This window comes from Mytilus trossulus, chromosome 10, assembly GCF_036588685.1.
Source record: "Mytilus trossulus isolate FHL-02 chromosome 10, PNRI_Mtr1.1.1.hap1, whole genome shotgun sequence".
NCBI lineage: Eukaryota > Metazoa > Mollusca > Bivalvia > Mytilida > Mytilidae > Mytilus > Mytilus trossulus.
In genome coordinates this window covers 77,186,004-77,208,324 of record NC_086382.1, presented here as the reverse complement: position 1 = coordinate 77,208,324, position 22,321 = coordinate 77,186,004, and the positions used below count along the sequence as shown (strand labels likewise).

The 22,321-nt window shown below is 30.6% G+C and overlaps 2 protein-coding genes across 4 annotated transcripts in view; one reads left to right on the top strand and one right to left on the bottom strand.

Annotated features, from left to right (window-relative positions):
- LOC134688595 (diacylglycerol lipase-alpha-like) overlaps positions 1 to 6,371 on the top strand; it is a 74,964-nt gene extending 68,593 nt beyond the window's left edge. The window contains exon 18 of the mRNA XM_063549407.1: positions 938 to 6,371. Coding sequence (XP_063405477.1) covers positions 938 to 2,116 — 1,179 coding nt within the window. The 3' untranslated portion in view covers positions 2,117 to 6,371. The remainder of the gene's footprint in view (positions 1 to 937) is intronic.
- A 919-nt stretch (positions 6,372 to 7,290) lies between these two features.
- Positions 7,291 to 22,265, bottom strand: LOC134688594 (stabilizer of axonemal microtubules 4-like). 3 transcript variants are annotated; one of them, XM_063549405.1, is made up of 12 exons: positions 22,126 to 22,265; positions 20,086 to 20,328; positions 18,865 to 19,018; positions 17,194 to 17,316; positions 15,701 to 15,761; positions 14,806 to 14,918; positions 14,094 to 14,165; positions 13,402 to 13,503; positions 11,138 to 11,241; positions 10,586 to 10,756; positions 9,979 to 10,146; positions 7,291 to 9,309 (listed from the first exon to the last, which is right to left on the bottom strand). In XM_063549405.1, the coding sequence occupies exons 2-12, from the start codon at positions 20,313 to 20,315 to the stop codon at positions 9,231 to 9,233; spliced, it is 1,377 nt and encodes a 458-aa protein (XP_063405475.1). In that variant the 5' UTR covers positions 20,316 to 20,328; positions 22,126 to 22,265; the 3' UTR covers positions 7,291 to 9,230. The 3 variants fall into 3 exon arrangements, with proteins under 3 accessions (XP_063405475.1, XP_063405473.1, XP_063405476.1); XM_063549403.1 differs by lacking the exon at positions 22,126 to 22,265 and adding an exon at positions 20,702 to 20,798; XM_063549406.1 differs by lacking the exons at positions 17,194 to 17,316; positions 22,126 to 22,265 and adding an exon at positions 20,702 to 20,760.
- Between the last annotated feature and the right edge of the window lie 56 nt (positions 22,266 to 22,321).

Genomic DNA, 22,321 nt, shown 5'->3' with positions numbered 1-22,321 from the left:
CCATTATAGATATGACTAGGAAAGCGAAGGATTAAGTGTTAGCAAAGATGTTCAACCACATCACATAATACATTTGTAATAAAATTGAGAATGGAAATACGGGAATGTGTCAAAGAGACAACAACCCGACCAAATAAAAAAACAACAGCAGAAGGTCACCAACAAGGTCTTCAATGTAGCAAGAAATTCCCGCACCCGGAGGCGTCCTTCAGCTGGCCCCTAAACAAATATATACTTGTTCAGTGATAATGAACGCCATACTAATTTCCAAATTGTACACAAGAAACTAAAATTAAAATAATACAAGACTAACAAAGGCCAGAGGCTCCTGACTTTGTGTCTGTCTAAAGTCTTGAGTTATTTATTTATAGTTTGTGTCTGTCTAAAGTCTTGGGTTATTTATTTATAGTTGTTTGTTATCAGTCTGTCATATTTGTTTCTGGTTTAAATATTTTCTATGTTAAACCATATCATTGGGTTTCCCATTTCAATAATCTATTTGCCAATTGTATAGTTCCATTTAAATTTTGTACCAGGTGTTAATCTAATCCAGTAAGTAATATCCCATTAAAATTCTATCTACATATTTATGATGGACTTATTTTCACTTTCTAATTTTTAGCTAAATTTGCTCTGAAAGACTGAAAAGAAATCCCACAATTTTAGTTTACCGTAAACGTCAAATAATCTTGGGATTATTTTTGCTTATTTAGCACTAACTCACAAATTATAATTTGAAATTGGCCTTTTGGGTAATAAAGTTGATCTATTACACATAAGTTATAAAGATGTTGATCTACTACACATAAGTTATAAAGATGTTGATCTTCTGATTCTAGAAGGCAAACATAGTTTTTGGACCTATGTCACATTGTCTGAAGGGCAGACATGTTTTAACTTTTTGTTACAATGTAAATGATTTATTGTTTTATTTCAGGTTTTAGTTAATGTAGCTCCACCAAAACCAATCAGAACTTTAACAGAAGATGAACGTCAGAATTTATTAAACAATAGAACACCTTCTGTTGATTCTGTGCTAGGACTAGGACAAGTGGATATCTTGATAGAACCAGAGATTGCAGATCAATCTTTAGGTCATTTACCGGTTTATGATATGAGTAACTATCATAATGAAAATGAATATTCATTAGATGCTGAAGGAAATATTGTTATTACTAAAAATAAACCAAAGATGACCTTAAACCTGAATGAAAATACAGATGCACCTTTAGCAAGTCCAGAAACTTTATCAGACCGGTCAAGCCTAGCAAGCTCAGGTAGTTTGAAAAACATTGTTAGCAGTAACCGTGACAGCTTACGGAAATCGTTACAAAGTCCGTTAGAGACAATACAACAATCACCAACGGTCAAATCTCCTAACGAATCAAGCTTTGACATGCCTTTTATTAAACAAGAATCAAAAACCAGTGATAATTCTGATCATGTGATGACTGATCAGTCAGATGTGACAGATAGTCATGTGACTGAGCGTACCGATAGTACCAATACTGATGACCAATTATTTGACAGACATTCACCTGTAGAAAGTAACTATCAGGTAGAATATGGCAGTCCTAACTGTTTCTATTCCCCTGCAGGACTAGGCTATCCACACTTTATAGACGACCAGGAACCAGAGGAAATGATGAGTGACAGCTCAGAGACATCAGAAATGTTAATAGAACAAGAAAGTGAAAATATTCACCTCCCGTTAAAAGTCTCTCACTCTGAATGTGTGAAAATACAGAAGAAACCTCTCCAGTGTTCTCAGTCTGATTCTTATCTACAAAGTTTGTCAGACAAGTACAAGATGAGGAGATCTAAGGAACAGGGAGATATTGCTCATTTACAAGATATAAATAATGTGTTTGAAGACTTAATTCCCATTCACGATGTAAACTGTAATCAACCATTTACTTGTACACACGATCAGCATAATAGGTCACATGGGTCGATATCAGCGGAGGAAGACTCTGATATGAGGATGTCAACATCACATGTTCAGCGTAATGGATCACATGGTTCGATATCAGCGGAGGAAGATTCTGAATTAAGACTGTCCACATCACATTCAGATGATATATTTGATATGCCTATTGAAGAGACTGATGTGTGAAGTCCCATAGAAAACTACTGTCTGTCAACACACAAACTAAATAACATTGGATGGTCCAGTTACTTTTAATATGATCAGATTATTTACTTATTTCATATTTGTCAAGGTGTTATAGTAAATATTTGCTGCTGTAGAACATAAGCTCAAATAAGTGTAAGATATTACCTATGGTAGCTCAGTCACCTGATAACTGAAGGATACATTAGAAAAAGGGACATTTGTAGTGGTCTAAAACTAATACACTATTTATCAGTATTTTAGTATAAGTTGGTGTGAAAATATGATGTATGGTTTTTATATGGATTTTTTGTTTCCACCCATATTACTAAATAATTAGGACAGAAAATATAACTTTTCTTTAAAAATAGATGAAGTTTCTAAATTTTCAGGTTGTTTTTGTTTAAATAAAAGAGATGTTTTTTTCTGTTTTCATCTCATAAAACAAACAACAGATGCTTTAGAAAGAGAATACATTTTTAGAACGAATTTATTAAATTGAAATTTGGAGATTCTTATTTTCACTAAACCCCCCATATTACTGACAAAAGCACAATATTTCAAATGTTCTCTGAATGCTTTATTGAGGGGCAGTTTTAGATATAAAAAAATCGAACCTTTTTGTTTGATAGTATGTTCATATCTATATACATGTCGTATTATATCATTTTTCAATGCCTTTTATATCATATGTTGTTAGTTGTTAAGTTTTGATATTTGTAAAAATGTTGTTTTTTTTATGTTTCGGGATTTTTTATGGTGGTGTATTTATTCAAAATTGTTGATGTTTTCATATCCATTTTTTTTTAAGAGTTGCATTTGATATCCGTTGTTACGTATTTATTTATAAGAGATGTACTTATGTTTTAATATCCATGGTGGTGTTTATCATGTATATAAGAGATAAATGTTTGTTATGAGTGATGATGTTCTATTTCATGTTTTAAATCCTCCCGTCTTCAGATTGATTATTTATTCTTTTGTTTGTTGGCTATTGTCTTTATAAATATATATTTTACAGAAAACTATCAAAGTTGGTCCAAATTTTATCAAATTGAATTCTTGTCTTTATTTCTGATGCATATAGCATTGCATCTGCTATTTCATAAAAAAGGGGGAAAATATTCTTGAATATAATTTATTGGATTATTAACCAATGAACATTTTGTTCATGTATCTGTCTGAATTCCAATGTTACAATTTTAAGCAATTAAAAAATGTGTTCAACTTGATACAAAATAATTTTTGTAGACGAAATTTGTATGCATAATATAACTTGGTTTGTAGTGGTGTTAAAGTGGAGACAACTCTTGCATTTCTGTTGAAAGCAGAGAAACTTCCTTCTTGTTTTTGCAATAATTTTAGAAACAACTTTTTTAGGTTAGAAATTAAATTATATATACATACAAAAATATGTAAAAGAAAAAAATACCTATCCCTTTCCACATAGACTTTTAAAAAAATTGAACAGCTCTTTGATAAATAATATTTTGAAGACATTTTTATAGTCCCTTGATTATCCTGTTGCGATAAAATATTTGATTTTTTTCATGTATTTTAAAAATGTTAACTTTATTGTGTTCACATGAAGCAGTGCAATTATGTTATTTTTATACTTGTATTATATTGATGTAATGATTGTCAAGGTCACATGACCAGAAATACTTGATACCTTTTTATCCATGTTAAAACTTGTTAAGTTACATCTTAAATCAAATAGTGGCTCTCTATTTTGTGTTCTTAGGTTAAATATGAATCTCTTGCTTTTTTGATATGTTCCTCGTATCATTGCAATGCCACAATTTTTAAAGCAGGACTTGGTATTATGTTTTAATCGACGCACAGTTTCTTAATAATTTACAATAAAACATATCTTGCCATATTTATTCCCTTTGGAAAACCATATCAGTCAAATATTGATAGTTTATTTCATTGTTTTAGTTTTTCCTATGAAGTTCTGGTTGTAAAAAAAAAACATCTGAATTTATCGTATTTTTTTAAATCGACGAGAGGACTCGAGGGTGGCTGGTTTATTTTGTTTGGTCTAAAATGTGCAATAAAGCTGAGATACAAGTACATTTCATGGGGAGTTAATTTATTTTCAGATTTGTATTAAGGTCTTAATTGGTTATAGCTTTAAAACAATATATACCCTTAAATCGGGATAACTGTTTTTTGGAGACACAAAACCATTTACTTTTATACCTTTACCCATATATACCTGTGCCATGTCAGAAAAGTTATATTATAAAAAGTATTATTTTTGTTTATTTGACTGTGTTAGTGTTTTAATTTTTTACTTAGTTTTATATTTCAATTTAAAAACAAGCAGTATTCAAAGGAACTAAAAAATCCTGTCAATGCCTATATTTTTTATGATTTACTGTAAATTTAGAATTGTTTCAATGTTTTTATTATTGTGAAAATTACTAACGGATCAGATTCTCAAACACAAAACAACAAAAAAAAAATGCACATTTCAACATTTTTAATCACATTCTTTGTATGCCACATTTTTTATGAAATCACAATAATTGATCTTGCAATTTTTAATCATTTTCAAACACTTTAATATTAAATGCAAGCATTACTAACTGAATTACAGTGATTTTTTTATGTGAAAATATAGTCCCAATATTTTATTTATTTTATATTGAAAATCTACACACCATATCTGCTTACAATATTTTATACTTTTAATTTGAAAAGTGGCTCAGTATCTGATATGCAGAATTTTTGTTAAATGAAAATTTTACACAGAAATAATGAATAAAGTTTAATTATTTGTTTTATTCTGCATTAGAATGGAGATCAACTGTAATTTTTTTTTGAAGTCTTGCCTACAACCATTGGTAGTTTTACTGTTGCAAATATGTTTTAACCTTTCTCAGCTACAATTTCCCAGGTAAATTTAATTTGTGACAGTAGAACAACAGATAGACGTCTGCAAAGCTTCAGTTATCTCTTAAGGTGGTATGGGTGTCTTTCGCCATCTTGGATTGTAAAAAACAGAGATTCTAAGGTCAATATTTTCTATCAAGTTAGCAAAATTGATGCAGGAATGCAGAATTTAATGTGAATTTTCATTTAAAAGAACCAATTTATAAGAATATAACTTAGAAATATAAATATTTTTACAAGTGTAGATTAATTTAGGTTGTTTTTGAATATTTTTCAAATTGGCATTTTAAGGGGAGGTAACTCTATAACAGTGCATTTTCTGAAGGACTCTACATGAAATTTTCCTATTTTGTCTTTTAGCCGGAAAAAACGTACGGTGACCCTATCTTTTCTTTTGATATTCTCAAAGCATTGTCTGAAAGCAATCTTTTCCTAAATTTTTTTACAATTCTATCATTTTGTTTAGTTTTTATTCACAAAATGGTGTTTTTTCCTGTATAATCCATACAAAATTTGTCATTATGTCACAACCTGTAGCTTGAGAAAATGCACGGTGACCTATCATTTTTATAATATTTTTGATCATGTATCAATAGATACTACATTTTCACAAAGTATGAACAAATTATATCATTTTTATTTTAGACTCCCATACCACCTTAATTGTATACTGTATATGTTTACAGAGTCACACAGTTGTTCATAGAAAATCCATGACTTACTTGTATCTGATGAAAATGTGTAACCTAATTTTCTACAAAACCATTATCTGAACACCAATTTAATAGACCACTTTCGAGTTCATCCGTCACCGGCAAAAACTTGTCAATTATGCCAGCCTTTATGACGTCATTTACTAGATAGAGGGGGTCACCTGTATCCCTGCACTATTTACGTTCATCAAGCATCTTAGTGATCATCTTTGTGCAGGATAAACTAGAAATAATGATTGCTCTGTAGGTTCTTACTGAAAATTCCCTAATGACAGCAGTGTTGATTGTCAATTTTGAGAATTCAATTTGCCGAATAATTCGTACAATATAGAATTATAGTTTTCCAACCACTCGCTCAACATTGGAAGGGAAGTGACGATGCCCCTAAACGCACAAATGACGGTGATACAGGCGCGTATAATTGACGAGTTTTTTCTGGTGACGGATGAACTCAAAAGTGGTCTATTCAATTGTTTTTTTAAACAACATACACAGAAAATTATGTTACTTTCCATTAAATGTAAATGGAAGCTTTATATATGACTTTTGTTTCTTATGTATACATGTACTGTTTACTATTCTCCATTAAATGTAAATGGAAGCTTGATGTATGTCTTTTGTTTCTTATACATGTACTGTTTACTGATGTATACATGTACTGTTTACTGATGTAATATGTTCAACACAGTAGTAAAGCAATTTATCTGATTTCTTCTTCTTTTTCTGGCTTTTATATATGTCATTCACATATGATATTTGTCAGTTATATTTTGTTGAGGAGAAGTTAGACATAATGATTCTCCATAAGCAAAAACACATCAAAAATAAACACAATAAAATAGAGAATGGAAATGGGGAATGTGTCATAGAGAATACAAACCTGACCATAGAGTAAAAAGACAGCAGAAGGCCACCAATATGTCTTCAACACAGCGAGAAAACCCTGCAATCATATAATGTGGCGGGTTAAACATGTTAGCGGGATCCCAACCCTCCCCCTAACCTGGGACAGTGGTATAACAGTACAACATAAGAACAGTGAGTTGTCTCATTGGCAATCATATCACATCTTCTTTTTTATATCAAGTCATTAGTTTTAAGCATGATGAAAAAAAGTATGGGAAACTATAATTTTAAAGTGAATTTTCCAAGTCCAGGGAGCATAAATCTGCACAAAATCATCAGACTGAAACAAAATTTGAAAGTGATCTGTAATTTATTCTGATAAAAATATATACTTAATATCAATATCTTTAAGAATGACCAAAAATGCTGAAAACTGATAATTTGAGTGAATTCTCTACATCCAACTTAGAACTTTAAGTCTGCATAATTTCACCAGACCAAAACAAAATTTAAAAATGATCTGTCAAAACAATCAACCAAATATCAAATCAATATCTTCAAGCATGAGGAACAAAATGTTGAAAACTGATTTGCCTGATTGATAGATCGACAGATAGATGGACAGAATGTAAACCTAAACTCCACTTTGACTTTGTGGGAAGGGGAATAACAATAGGATAGAGGCGGCAATAATATTTCTAAAAACATTTTAAACAATTATACTTCAGATACTTTTTTTTTTATTTTTTCATATCATGATTTATTTTACAATTCCATAGATCACATGCCCTTGACAAGTGATTAATCACCTGACCTTGACATATAAATATTACCTATTCATGTTGTTACTTTACAATATCACAACCTTCATTGGTTAACATTTAAAACATATTTTCATTTTCAATATATAACACTGGAAATCTTGTCATTAGGTACTGATAATATACATCCAGTGCTATATTCTGAATCCAAACCTCAATAGTTACAATCTCTTAATTTATAAACGTAGGTAGTGCAAATTTAATTTAGCAAGAAACATTGATTTGATTCAACAAACCTGTCCTTCAATTTACAACATAAGGTTTTACTGCTCATGGTTTTCAAAAGTTAAATGAGCAGCATAAAAGAATAGAAAAACTTATATAGAAAAAAAACAACAACAGCAGACAGACAGAATGGTTCAATCTTGATACAAATAAACAAATAAAAAACACATGACATGTAAAGTCATTACACACAATGTATAAATAAACATAGAATAAAAATAGAATTACATAAAATCATCATAAAAAATAATTATTTGAATGTCACAAACTTAACAGCAAAAGGTTTTATCACAATTAATTTAAATACTGATTAAAAATATTACATGTAAGAAAAATACATAATACATTTGTAAATGAAATACCAAAAAAGATAAAACATTTCTAAAGTCTAAAATTGCTGTCTATTTTGTTGGGTGACCTTTGATAAGCATGTGAATACAGTCATCTACAATAATATTGTGGCTTTTTCTTTTTTTTTTGCGTTTCTTACTGAAATAAGCATATAAACTATGATATATTTATATAATAAAGTAACACCCATAAATAGTTAAGAAAAGTATATTCTTGCATAACTTGTTAGTTAGAAATTGGTTTCAAAATCAGCAAATTTGTGCAAAAAGCAGCATACAAAATTTGTTTATCATGAATAATAAACAGTGAAATTTGACTACCCTATTTCTGTGACAATAAACAGTAAACCTAAACCACCCTGTTTCTATAACAGTAATAAATTTTACATATAAAGGATGCTTCTTTAGACATTTCTATTATGGTTTGTTTTGTGTTTTCAAAAACTTCTCTACAGACGAAAAACAAAACTAGAGAAGTTCTGAAGAAAATACTATTGACAGGATTTCTGAAGAGAGGTAGGTTAAAGCTTGATGATTAGGAAAGTATATTATGAACATCAACCAAAAATATAACTTTTATAATGTAAATGTTGGGTTTAAAACTCAACTCTGGAGGTCTTATGTTAGATAAACTGGTTTTTTTTCATCCTCTTTTAATCTTAATAAAGTATCATTTCTATTTTTAATAAACATTCCCTTTACATAAAACATATTATAAAATGAAGATTTCCTTATATTGCACATAAATAACTGCAGTATATAAACATAAATATGCAAATAAATATAAGGAATATATACACAAACATATAAACTTTCTAAAATTGTATTTAAGTATATCATTAAGAAATAAATATTAAAAAAGAAAGTTTACGAATAATTGTCTATTGTGTTGCAGATTACACAAACCAGCCAGATAATGCCATGTGATGTTACTAACCTGCATGTAAGCAGATATTATTATCTAATTAGGGGGCAATTTCGTGGAAAAGAATGTAAAAATGTCAACTTATGGGTTTTTTTAATATTGAAATTTGAACTCTGTATATATAAGACTAGTAAAGTGTCCGTAAAATAAAGACACAAGAACAATATAAAATCAGTAAAAATATAACATCCATTTGACACATGTCTTTATAAGATACAAAAACATTCACATAATAATATAAAATGTAAGTTTTCAGCAACTTATATTTTACTAAACAATTTAGTTTTGTCTAATTATAACTGCCACATACCATCTCTCACTCATTTATAACTCTACTCAAAACACTGTTAAACTCCTGTTCATTTTAGCATCGTGTGTATGGTCATCATAAAACACATCTCTGGCTTTCATACTCCTATAAATACATAAATACATAAATGTGTATGTGAAACCTCTCTTTAATAATATTGTAAAATAAAATAAATATAAAATATTTGTTTGTTGGAACTTTTGAAGTTATTCCCTTGTTTGTTGATATTTCCCTGATAATATTCCATTTTCTCTGGTGTCTAATAAGTTTTGATGAGTGTTTCAATTTACTTAGATCTAGCATATTTCTGATACCACCTATTTACACTAATTCCATTTCAGATAATTTGCACTTATCAAATTTTAAGTCAGCATTTCTTTTGAAATATGACCATTGAGCCTTGTATAAGCTTTGACGTTAACTCTAATAATTTATTTAATACAAGGCTCAATGGTCATATTTAACTAGTAGTTTACTAGCCCATACAACTTGATTTTGATATCTTATGATTGCTACAAATGATTAATTCTGGCTTTCTGTCCAGCCTTCCAGGTATTCTGTATGTTTCAGCCATTGAAATAAAATTGAGAAAGGAAATGGGGAATGTGTCAAAGCGACAACAACCAGAGCAGACAATTGCAACAGCCAAAGGCCACCAAAGAGTCGTCAATGTAGGAAGAATTCCCCAACCCGTAGGTGTCCTTCAGCTGTATACTCTTTGTTGCAATCATACCACATCTTCTTTTTTTATATCTTATGTTGCCCATTACTTACCTTGCTACATATGGCTCGAGTCTTCTGAGAGTATCTGTGCTATGTATATCTTGACCATAAGAATGGACAGATGTACTCTTGGTAAATCCATCTGGTTTTTGCCGTTGTATTTCCCCACGAGTATGACCTTCACGATCTTTTCCTACAGGTGTGGGATCTGGACCAAACCTAAAAATAGATTGGTTATATAATTAAGCTACGTGTGTTTTCAATATAGTTCTCATATCAATATGTTTTTAAGAATTGTCCAATCCTAAAATCCATAAAAGCAGGAGTGCACATGCCAAATATTATGCCTGCTTTACTTATCATAATTGAATTTATGTTGAAGTTTAATGGTGAAGTCTGTAATATGAAGGTTTTACTTTATAGAAATCTTTAGAGGCAATCTTCACTTGACCTATGACATAGAAGTGCTGCCAAATGTATAGACATATTACTTGGGGGCATTATGGACTAAAGTTCATCCCTAGGAAATTATTAATAGTTTCATTGTTACTCTGTATATCTCATAGCCTTCCTTACCTGTCATGCAATGAAATTGTAAATCAACTATAATCATTGGTTGTTACCTTTAACTGTTACCCAGTATATCTGGTAACCTTACCTGGTCATGTAATGTGTTGTAAATCGTCTATAATCATCATTAACAGCTACAAATCTATCATTATTTTCACTGTATCCAGATAACTCCTGTTTCCCAACACCAGTTCTCTCCAGACGATCAGCCTCATTTTGACTTGGCCTTTGTTGACCTTTAAATATATCTTTTGTAATGCTGAAAAAGACATACAATGATTATATAACTTCAAAAACATTTTTCATTTGTTAGTCTGCTATCAGGAAAACAGAAATATAATCATTGTTCAGAAATACCACAACATTGAGAATAAACCAATACATGGTGAAAATATAATTATTTTACTGTTCTGAAACATTCAAACAAAACCTGATTTTCAGATTACGGAATAAAAGCAAAAATGACTTGGTATATTAAAATGATTTTTACAGTAATAAGATTTAAATTTGAGGTTTCCAGTAGATAGCATTGCTCTTCCTGGCAGCACTTGTTATCAATAGCAATAGGCATGCAGTCTTACTTCATATACATACAAATTTTACCTAGAATTATTGTTTGTAATTGTAATAAAAGTTTTACCTAGAATGGTTGTTTGGATTTGTCATATTCAGATAATCAGCTGGGTCTGATTTCTTTGTTCTCTGTAATCTGAGACCAGGAATATCATCAGCTCTATCATAAGCCTAAAAATATATTCGTTTACTTTATAAACACATGTAAATTAAACTTAAATATCTATATATCAATCAAATATTACAATAAAGGTATTAAATCCATTGTAATTAATTTAAATTCATATCAGGCCCTTGTAATTTAAGAACTTATGTTGGATTTGATTCTATCACGAAATGACCTATTTAATAAATAAATGATTTTTGAAAATTTCTTTGATCCTATTATAATTATATGTTGTTAGCTGCATTGTCAGCATGTATCAATACTTACATCCAAAGGATTTCTGGGGACATACTATAATTATATGTTGTTAGCTGCATTGTCAGCATGAACCAATACTTACATCCAAAGGATTTCTGGGGACATACTATAATTATATGTTGTTAGCTGCATTGTCAGCATGAACCAATACTTACATCCAAAGGATTTCTGGGGACATACTATAATTATATGTTGTTAGCTGCATTGTCAGCATGTACCAATACTTACATCAATAGGGTTTCTGTGGACATACTATTATTATATGTTGTTAGCTGCATTGTCAGCATGTATCAATACTTTCATCAATAGGGTTTCTGTGGACATACTATTATTATATGTTGTTAGCTGCATTGTCAGCATGAACCAATACTTACATCAATAGGATTTCTGTGGACATACTATAATTATATGTTGTTAGCTGCATTGTCAGCATGTACCAATACTTACATCCAAAGGATTTCTGGGGACATACTATAATTATATGTTGTTAGCTGCATTGTCAGCATGAACCAATACTTACATCCAAAGGATTTCTGGGGACATACTATAATTATATGTTGTTAGCTGCATTGTCAGCATGTACCAATACTTACATCAATAGGGTTTCTGTGGACATACTATTATTATATGTTGTTAGCTGCATTGTCAGCATGTATCAATACTTTCATCAATAGGGTTTCTGTGGACATACTATTATTATATGTTGTTAGCTGCATTGTCAGCATGAACCAATACTTACATCAATAGGATTTCTGTGGACATACTATAATTATATGTTGTTAGCTGCATTGTCAGCATGTATCAATACTTACATCCAAAGGATTTCTGGGGACATACTATAATTATATGTTGTTAGCTGCATTGTCAGCATGTATCAATACTTACATCCAAAGGATTTCTGGGGACATACTATAATTATATGTTGTTAGCTGCATTGTCAGCATGAACCAATACTTACATCCAAAGGATTTCTGGGGACATACTATAATTATATGTTGTTAGCTGCATTGTCAGCATGTACCAATACTTACATCAATAGGGTTTCTGTGGACATACTATTATTATATGTTGTTAGCTGCATTGTCAGCATGTATCAATACTTTCATCAATAGGGTTTCTGTGGACATACTATTATTATATGTTGTTAGCTGCATTGTCAGCATCAACCAATACTTACATCAATAGGATTTCTGTGGACATACTATAATTATATGTTGTTAGCTGCATTGTCAGCATGTACCAATACTTACATCCAAAGGATTTCTGGGGACATACTATAATTATATGTTGTTAGCTGCATTGTCAGCATGAACCAATACTTACATCCAAAGGATTTCTGGGGACATACTATAATTATATGTTGTTAGCTGCATTGTCAGCATGTACCAATACTTACATCAATAGGGTTTCTGTGGACATACTATTATTATATGTTGTTAGCTGCATTGTCAGCATGTATCAATACTTTCATCAATAGGGTTTCTGTGGACATACTATTATTATATGTTGTTAGCTGCATTGTCAGCATGAACCAATACTTACATCAATAGGATTTCTGTGGACATACTATAATTATATGTTGTTAGCTGCATTGTCAGCATGTATCAATACTTACATCCAAAGGATTTCTGGGGACATACTATAATTATATGTTGTTAGCTGCATTGTCAGCATGTATCAATACTTACATCCAAAGGATTTCTGGGGACATACTATAATTATATGTTGTTAGCTGCATTGTCAGCATGAACCAATACTTACATCCAAAGGATTTCTGGGGACATACTATAATTATATGTTGTTAGCTGCATTGTCAGCATGAACCAATACTTACATCCAAAGGATTTCTGGGGACATACTATAATTATATGTTGTCAGCTGCATTGTCAGCATGTACCAATACTTACATCAATAGGATTTCTATGGACATACAATGGTTTTGCCTTTTCTCTTGTGAATCCTGTCCCCCTCTCAGATCCTGAAGCCAGGTTTGGTAATGGTTCATCTCCCTTAAAATAAACAATGCAAACTTATATATACAATAATCTCCAATAAAAAGGAAGTAACAGAGTGTTGTTTTACAACAGTTTTTCAAACAGACAGATATTTCACAAACACCGGACAGAACTGAATTTTTCTTCAGAAATGTAATATTAATGAAAAAGAAATACAATTTTTTTCCTAGAAAATTTACCAGTTAATTTTGGGTATTTAAATTTTTGCAACATGAATTTTCCCATTGAATGAAGTCATTGTACACAATAGATACTGTTCTCTGTGGAGCTCATTCAAATGGATCTTTAAATTTCAAAGTTTTGAAAACTTTCCCTTAAGACATCACCATGACAATTTAACCATTTTTTGTTTAGTTACAGACATATAAAGACATTGCTTTGAAATTTAGAAATTGGTTACCAACAATGATATATATTCTCCTTCTGTGAATTTGCAACCAATTAAGCCATCAAATGTACCTTCTAAGTCTGAGTTCTATTCAAACATTATTGTTGAGTACAACAATCTAAACGATCTGTCTTTCTAATTATACTTATCACTTATAAACAGGTCACTTCCAGACAGAGGTCAGAGGTTTACTTACGTGTGGATATTCTGATCTCAGGAAATCTGTCTTCATTATAGTAATCCCTGTTGGTCTGTGTGTCTGCCATCTCTGTCAGATAATATATATACCAATTTATTATGACTATGTGTGTGGACATAAATAGGATAGTTTAGGGGATATAGCACTTCAAAATGACACACACACACACATTCCTTGGAGGATCGATTTTATTTAACAATTACAAAATTTATAAATACAATTCAATAATCAGTTATCAAGCCAATTTTACAACTTGTATAAACCTGATGTTAAGTGGTTGTTATTTGCTGATGTGTTTCATAAGTATTTCTTGTTTTTAATATAGTTTAGACCGTTGTTTTTCCTGTTTGAATGGTTTTACTAGTCATTTTTTGGGGCCTTTTATAGCTTGCTGTTTGGTGTGAGCCAAGTTCTGTGTTGATGACTGTACTTTGACCTATAATGATTTACATTTACAAATTGTGAGTTAAGAGTTGTCTCATCAGCACTCATACTACTTCTTCTAGATCTAAAGGGTATGTTTGTTTTAAACTTAAACTATTTAATAACAAAAAATATGTTACATGTAAACTTCAACGTTTTTTACCAAGACTTTAATTTCTGTATATTATAAATTATTCATGGAAATGGACCCAATCAACTTAATTTAAGTCTACTGACTATTTATGGTTATGTAAAATATCATATATAGGGCTTCCATTATACTCACAGGTCTATCATTCTTATGTGGATCACCTGGGTAATATGTGATTGGTTCTACGTTATAGGCATGTGTAAATCCTGTACCCTCTGGGTCACCAACAGTCTTCATTGATACATCCACTGAAAAATACAACATAAATAACTTACACAGTTCTAAGCTAACTTGGGTAGGGCAGTGGAATCATTGACATCACAAAGTTCATACCAGTGATCAGATCAGGGAACGAGGTGGGGTGTTCACTAGCAGAATATCTGTTACCCTAAATGGAAAGTAAACTAAAACACTGAGTAAATCAACAGTAAAGAGGTAATTATGGTCATATAGCTCTTTATATTTTCTCAAAATAATTGTCCACTGATTTTTTTAGTTGTACATTTTGTATTTCAACCCTTATATCATTCACCTTGACAAAGTAACCAATCTGTAAACTGAAAGTCAAAGTTATGTGACAAAGTAACCAATCTTTAAACTGAAGGTCAAAGTTATGGCACAAAGTAACCTATCTGTAAACTGAAGGTCAAAGTTATGGGACAAAGTAACCAATCTGTAAACTGAAGGTCAAAGTTATGGGACAAAGTAACCAATCTGTAAACTGAAGGTTAAAGTTATGGCACAAAGTAACCAATCTGTAAACTAAAGGTCAAAGTTATGGGATAAAGTAACCAATCTGTAAACTGAAGGTCAAAGTTATATATCCTTGATGTTGAAATTCAACAAGTCTTTCAAAAAAGTTTTTTAGTGACCATTTATTCAATATCAATTCAATATTGTTCAGTTACTCAATGAGGAATTGTTATTCTGTTACTTTAATATTGACTTTCTTAACTGTACAATATTTGTATCAGAAAATCAGAAACCTATCATTGTTAGATAAATAATTGAATATCATGTTAGTACTTACTTCTATCTGGCTGATCTCCCCTGAATCTCTTTGATGTCTCTGATAACATATACTGAGGACCCTAAAATGACAAAACATCAGTCAGAACATGTAACATATACTGAGGACCCTAAATGTCAAAACATCAGTCAGAACAGCTCTGTTAAAATGTTTAACCAGATCAAAATATCCAACTTATCATTAATACCATTTACCTTTTTAAACTTTACTTAACTGTAAACACCTTATCAATAATAGCACCTGTATTTTCTGATGCTATTATCATAACACATGCTGGCTTCGAAGGCACTCCATTAGCCCCCATAACTTCTTAAAAGTGGACTGAAACTATGATTTTACTAGAGCCATTTTTTTTAATTGTTTTTTTTTCTTCTGAGAAACCTTTTTGCAGTACTTTTTTGCAGTACTTATTTAACATAAATTTAAAAATGCAGTCGTTTTATACAGCAAAAAAGTAAAGTGGACAAAAAGAGTGTATGTCTATACCCTCATAGCACCCCAGAGAGAAAGGGGTCCAGAGTCATATTAGAAGAGTTAAATGACAAGTAAATTTTGGGATAAACAGTGTTTTTATACAATGAATATGAACAACTTCACCAGATGGTGTAAGGAATAAAAAAAAATGCTCAAAACACCATGTGCCAAGTCTAGAATTTCAAAGGTTCAAATACTGAGACTGTTAACGAATCATACGCAAAATATCTTTAACTGTAAGGTCTGGTCTGGACAAGCATGTCTGTCATTATCTTAAGAATATCCTAAATGATTGTAAGGGTTTGATTTCAAATTAGTCCAACTTATACGAATTCACCCAATATGCATATTATATAATAACAGTGAAAGTTACACTTTTATATGAACAGAAGTCAAGTCAGTATAAATATACATCACATGCTGAATACTATCTTTAATGACAGCTATACTGGCAAACAAGTCAACCCATCTGGACATAAATAAAATAAATGTGAGTAATGTGTATTACTAGTGTACATAGAAGAATATGTGTGTATAAAGTGCATTGCTAGGTATTGGTTGTGTTAGGACTACAAAGTGTGCAAAACTATAATAAAAGTGCATCAAAAACAATATAAAGTACAGGATTCTACAATTATAAATTGAAATAAGAATGTCATTTGTACATTATATCATTGAAAGAAATGCAAATTTTCAAGTTTTTTGTACAACTTAATTATAAATATGAATATAAAAAGTAACTAAAATGATTGAAAATGCAACTCACTAACTGAGTCACTGGAAATTGGAAATTTAACATTCAATACTAGTTAACTGGTTGTACATTACTGTAAGAGACTGGATTTTCAGTGTATTATTATGATATCATCTCTTTCTTAATCCAAAGAGTACTTGAGTGTAAAAACGTGCCAGTGTCCTCAAGAATCATGAAATTTGATGAGCTTGTAACCGTTTCTTCCAGTGCTATGTCAAAACATGTGAATTGTTGGCCATTAGTCACACCAGCTTTAAAAACTTACATAGCCCTCATTTTCTAATTCTATCGGATCCTTAGCTTGTATTCTATGTAATAAAGGTTTAGATCTCGGCAGAATATTGGCTGGTGCAGAGGCAGCCCTAGTATCTATAAATACTGCCTTTACCTACAATAACAAAGTCTAAACATGCAATAAAGATAAGCCAAAAAAAATTAAAAAGTCTTTGAAGTACAAGATTATATTATCTCCCTTTCTTAAGAAGCAAATCATTCTCCATGAATATAATGTCTATATACAGAAATCAAAGTTTGTAGAAAATCAATGCCAAAAGGTTGTCTGTCGAACTTATATTTAATATACATGTACATCATTTTTCTTCGTCTTCAATTTTTGAAATTATCACTCAATTTCAGACACCATTTTTGATTCAATTTAATTCAATTGATTCCAGTACAGAAAATTATTTCCAAAATTTCATCTCTCAGTAATAAAACATCATAATAATTTAATGCAGTAAATTTGCAGACTTATTCACAATGATGTGCATTATTTAAAAATGTTTAACTAGAATAAAGGGAGACAATAATGTAAATACAAAAGTCAGAAAAAAAACAATATATTGGATTTACTGCAAAAACATATATTTCTTGTAAATCAAAAATGCTTCCTTTACAACTTCCCTTTGATTTTTCTTTTTGTCAACAGACATGCCAGATGAGGTTAAGTAAATTTAACCAGCATTTTGTATAAATTGGCATCTTATGACAAAGGCTTACTGTAGGTTTTTATAGAGTTTTCATTTCATCTTTAAAGTTAAAAAAAAAAGAAACTAAGTGCTATATGCATTATCTCTTTAATCAAAACATGACCAGGTTGTATCAATTTACATTTCAAATCTGTAACTGTGTCATGACTATATTTTAAATAATACCATAATCCTTTCTTACAGATGCTTAATATATTGTATCAATTGAATTTTTAATTTTTAAATGTTCTTGCAATAAATCCCTCTAATATAAGAGTGTTATTATATATAATATATAGCAAAACCGTACAAATCATTTTACAATAAGTTGTATGTTGTACCTCCATCAAAATTATATTGGTACATTTATCTTTATTATTGTGAAAGGAAAATGTGTGGAATTTTCAAAACTGTTTTGCTATATATTATGATTTATAAACTAAAGAGGTGATAATATAGTATGTTAAAAGGGTATGTGCTAAAATAATAAAAATCTATTTATAAATTTGTGTACAATATTTATATGTGTGTTGAATAATAACAATAAAATATGTGCAAGTCTTAAACTACTCTAACATGCAGTTCTAAATGTTTGATTATTTTGTTTAAGATAAAAAGTAGTGCAACAACTATAGGTTGTATTATAGGGTTGATCTTTTTGATATACAAAGCTGTAGTATCCCATAATTGCATTATGTTATAAGTTTCATACTTAATCCAGTTATTGGAACAGTTTTCTTCTTTCATAATATATCTCACAAACATAATCACAAGTTAAAACAATATATATCTTTATGGTAAGCTTGAGACAGTTATACCATTGACTTGATGATTCCAAACAACCTTAAATTATATGTCACAAACCGTAGTCTCAAACTATTATATTATTAAGGCTTCTGTAATAAAAATTCTTATAAGAACTAATACAAAGTTCCCTAATGACAACCCCACTCCCCTACCCAACTTACATCAGCATCTTTAGAAAATGTGATTGGTTTCTGTCGTACAAATCCTGACCCCACTTGATGGACATTACCAGGTAACGGTTCTCTACCACTATTCTCCTTGTACGGTTGGTAAGCTATCTCTGTTACTGTGTGGTAGTTCTTGGAACAAATATCTCTGTAAATACAAATAACACATTTTAGAACTTAAACAAATTCAAGGGTAAAGACAGTAACTATACAGAATTGGAAAACTAGGTAAAATGTTAAACAGTTATTACTAGGTAAAATGTTAAACAGTTATTACTAGGTAAAATGTTAAACAGTTATTACTAGGTAAAATGTTAAACAGTTATTAATAGGTAAAATGTTAAACAGTTATTACTAGGTAAAATGTTAAACAGTTATTACTAGGTAAAATGTTAAACAGTTATTACTAGGTAAAATGTTAAACAGTTATTAATAGGTAAAATGTTAAACAGTTATTACTAGGTAAAATGTTAAACAGTTATTACTAGGTAAAATGTTAAACAGTTATTACTAGGTAAAATGTTAAACAGTTATTCATATTGCTCTATCATTTGTTTTCTAAACAGTCTCTTTTGTCTTCTCTAAGTTTTTTAAATGTTTTGCCATGGTTTTGTGTGTTTCTGACAAATACTTGTTCCTATGTTGTGCTGTTACAGGGAGGATTGAGTGCTAACAAACATGTTTAACCCCCCCCCCCTATTTATGAAACTGTCCCAAGTCAGGAGCCTGTGCCTGTAGTTCAGTGGTTGGTTCTTGTCTGACATATTTGTTTTTCTTAAACTTTTTTAATTAGTACAAATTAGGTTGTTAGTTTTTTTAATTGAATTGTTTCATATTTTTCATGTCAGGGCCATTTGTAGCTGACTTTACGGCAAGGATTTTTCTCATTGTTGAAAGTTGTATGGTTGCCTATAATTGCTTACATCCATTCTCTTTGAACTTTGCTGGAATGTTGTCTAAAAGACAACCATACGATATCTCCTCATTTTTATATTGTGATTTTTTATTGCCTCTTTGGTAATTTGGTCTTTTTTCAATTCATAAACATTTCTAATTTCAAACTTTTAAAATTCACAGTAAATAGAAAAATCGACTGCAATCTATGAGCTGCTGTTAGTTATTAATTATAGTCATGTTCTCAGTGTATTTTATTGGCTATAGAAAGTACTGTGGTATAATATATGTTAAATGCATGTCTGTAGTTTAAATACTTACGCTAGAGTTGGGTTATCAGATTGATCCAGACGTTGGTTATAATATACGGCAGGTCGGAAGTTGGCAGAGTAACCAGTCCCAGTATGTCGGCCAGTTCTTGGTTTAAATTTTTCATGGTATCTACCATAAGTGGTAGAATTTTGTGTGATGTAAAATTTCATCATGTTAATATCTGGACCTTGACTGGCCTTGATATGGAGATTTCTACTTCCTTGTGGTAAAGGACCCATCTTTGTTTGAAAGCTGGAATATAAATGAATGTAGATGAACATGAATAGTGAGATAGTATCAGTACCTACAATAATTTGTCATCATAATGACTTAAAAAATAAAAATTACTAGTCCTAATTATATATACAGTTTATATTTATACTAGTACTGCAATCAGCCAACATTTGTACAAAACAGGTTCACAAAGAAATGTTTTCTTTTAATATTGTACAAAGAAAATAAATAAAGTTTCCTGTTACTTCACTTTCACATTTATGATTAGCAAACTATGAATTAATGTAGATATTTCTTTTTATGTGAGAGGTCATTTAGGGGTCCTCTTCATGTTCTGCATTTCTATGTTGAAAAGACAAATTAACTATTTGCATTATAATAATAACCAAACCTTTCAGTCCCAGGTGTAAATTGTAGGATCAAAACAATAGACATGTATGTGAACTGTCAGAAATATAATATTTATGTAAACTCTCTACCAAACTGGATAAAAGCTTGTGCAAGACTCACTTTTGGTCTGGTTTCTAAAGCTCTGATGTACAAATAAATTCTCAACCAAGAACTAATCAATGTGACACGACATGTAAATAGTATTCTCATTAGTAAGAATAGAATTTAATTAACAAACCCTATTCCTAAAATGCTTTGATAAAACCTTAAAATATCCTAAAAGTGACATAATTAAGTCTTCAGTACAAATTACTTTGTGCAAACTGACATTCTCAAGTACATGCCACAGCACTTCAGCAGAGAAACAAATAATTAAACAGAAATCAATTAAGGTCAATAAAGATTTTTTTTTCAACTTCAGATTCTTTATTTAACTATTTAATAGTTGTTAACAAAGTCCCTTAATGTTACAACAACGACACTAAGGTCAATCAAGATTTCATGAATTTAAAATAGAATCATAAAAATTTCTGTAGGAATTAAAAATGAGATAAGACATATTTTTTCAGCAATTCCCTCTGTACTTACATGCTATGGAAGACAATTAGCATACATATGTACATGTACATATTGCTACATGTATTGAGTTCTCATTTCAACAATGGTCAATGGAAATTTTTATCTAGCTCTTACATGAATATATGGCCCATGACAGCCATCATCCTTTAAAAAAAGTATTATTTTTTCACTGATTGTACAAAAATTGTAACAAAAGATTCCAACTTCAATTTTAACTTTTTAGGTATGAAATGCTTACAGTCGTACTAGATCTGGGGACCTGTAGCTGTGTAGGGGATGAGCCATCATAGACATTGTGACATTAAGCTGTTTGCTTTGTGAAAAGGAAGCAATCAGAAGATCATGTATAATAGGGCTCTTCACGGTTAGTTTGGCCATGTTGGATAGGGGGCAGATTTTTTAGAAAGAGGTGGAAATATTATGAAAGCATGGGAAATCCTATGTGTGTTTCCAAGCAACTGCTCTGTTTCTATGATGTTTTCCCGTATTTTTGCCCCTATCCAATATGGTCGAACTAACCGTGAAGAGTCCTATTAAACAACAGTTTTTGGTATGGTACATTTTTATAAGGTGACATTACTTATACCTAACCATTAGGCAGTCCCTGATCCAAACATATACCCATAGCACCTAAAGTAAAAATTCCCTCACCCTTAAATAAAGGGAGCCCTAAAATAACAGAGGACCAACAATGTAATATCATAAAATATTGACAGTTGTGAACATGAATAGGAATATAATTGACAAATTATGATGTGCAAAACATCTTTACTGTACTTTTACAACCAATTTATTATCTTTCATAAAATTTATCAATGCAAATTTTCTAAAGCCACTTAAACTTACGATTATTTTATCACTGATAAAGTCTGTTTGGTATGTAAACAATTAAAATACGGTAATTTAACTAAATTGTTCAGTAAAGCTTCTTGGTTGCCTTGGACAACATGTGCTCTTTGTGCTCATAAATTTGTGACGTACTTGACAAAAATATGGGAGACAATTTATATTTTAAAACAAAAACCGAAAATGACCGATAAAA

What these genes read in the sequence shown, in the direction of transcription:
- LOC134688594 (XM_063549403.1), bottom strand. Translation starts at nt 20,745, where the DNA reads ATGTCTATTGTTTTGATCCTACAATTTACACCTGGGACTGAAAG. An exon ending in TGAGATCAGAATATCCACAC is followed by an intron (nt 13,504 to 14,093) that starts GTAAGTAAACCT and finishes GTTTATTTTAAG; the next exon opens with GGAGATGAACCATTACCAAA. An exon ending in ACAACACATTACATGACCAG is followed by an intron (nt 10,147 to 10,585) that starts GTAAGGTTACCA and finishes ATCTATTTTTAG; the next exon opens with GTTTGGTCCAGATCCCACAC.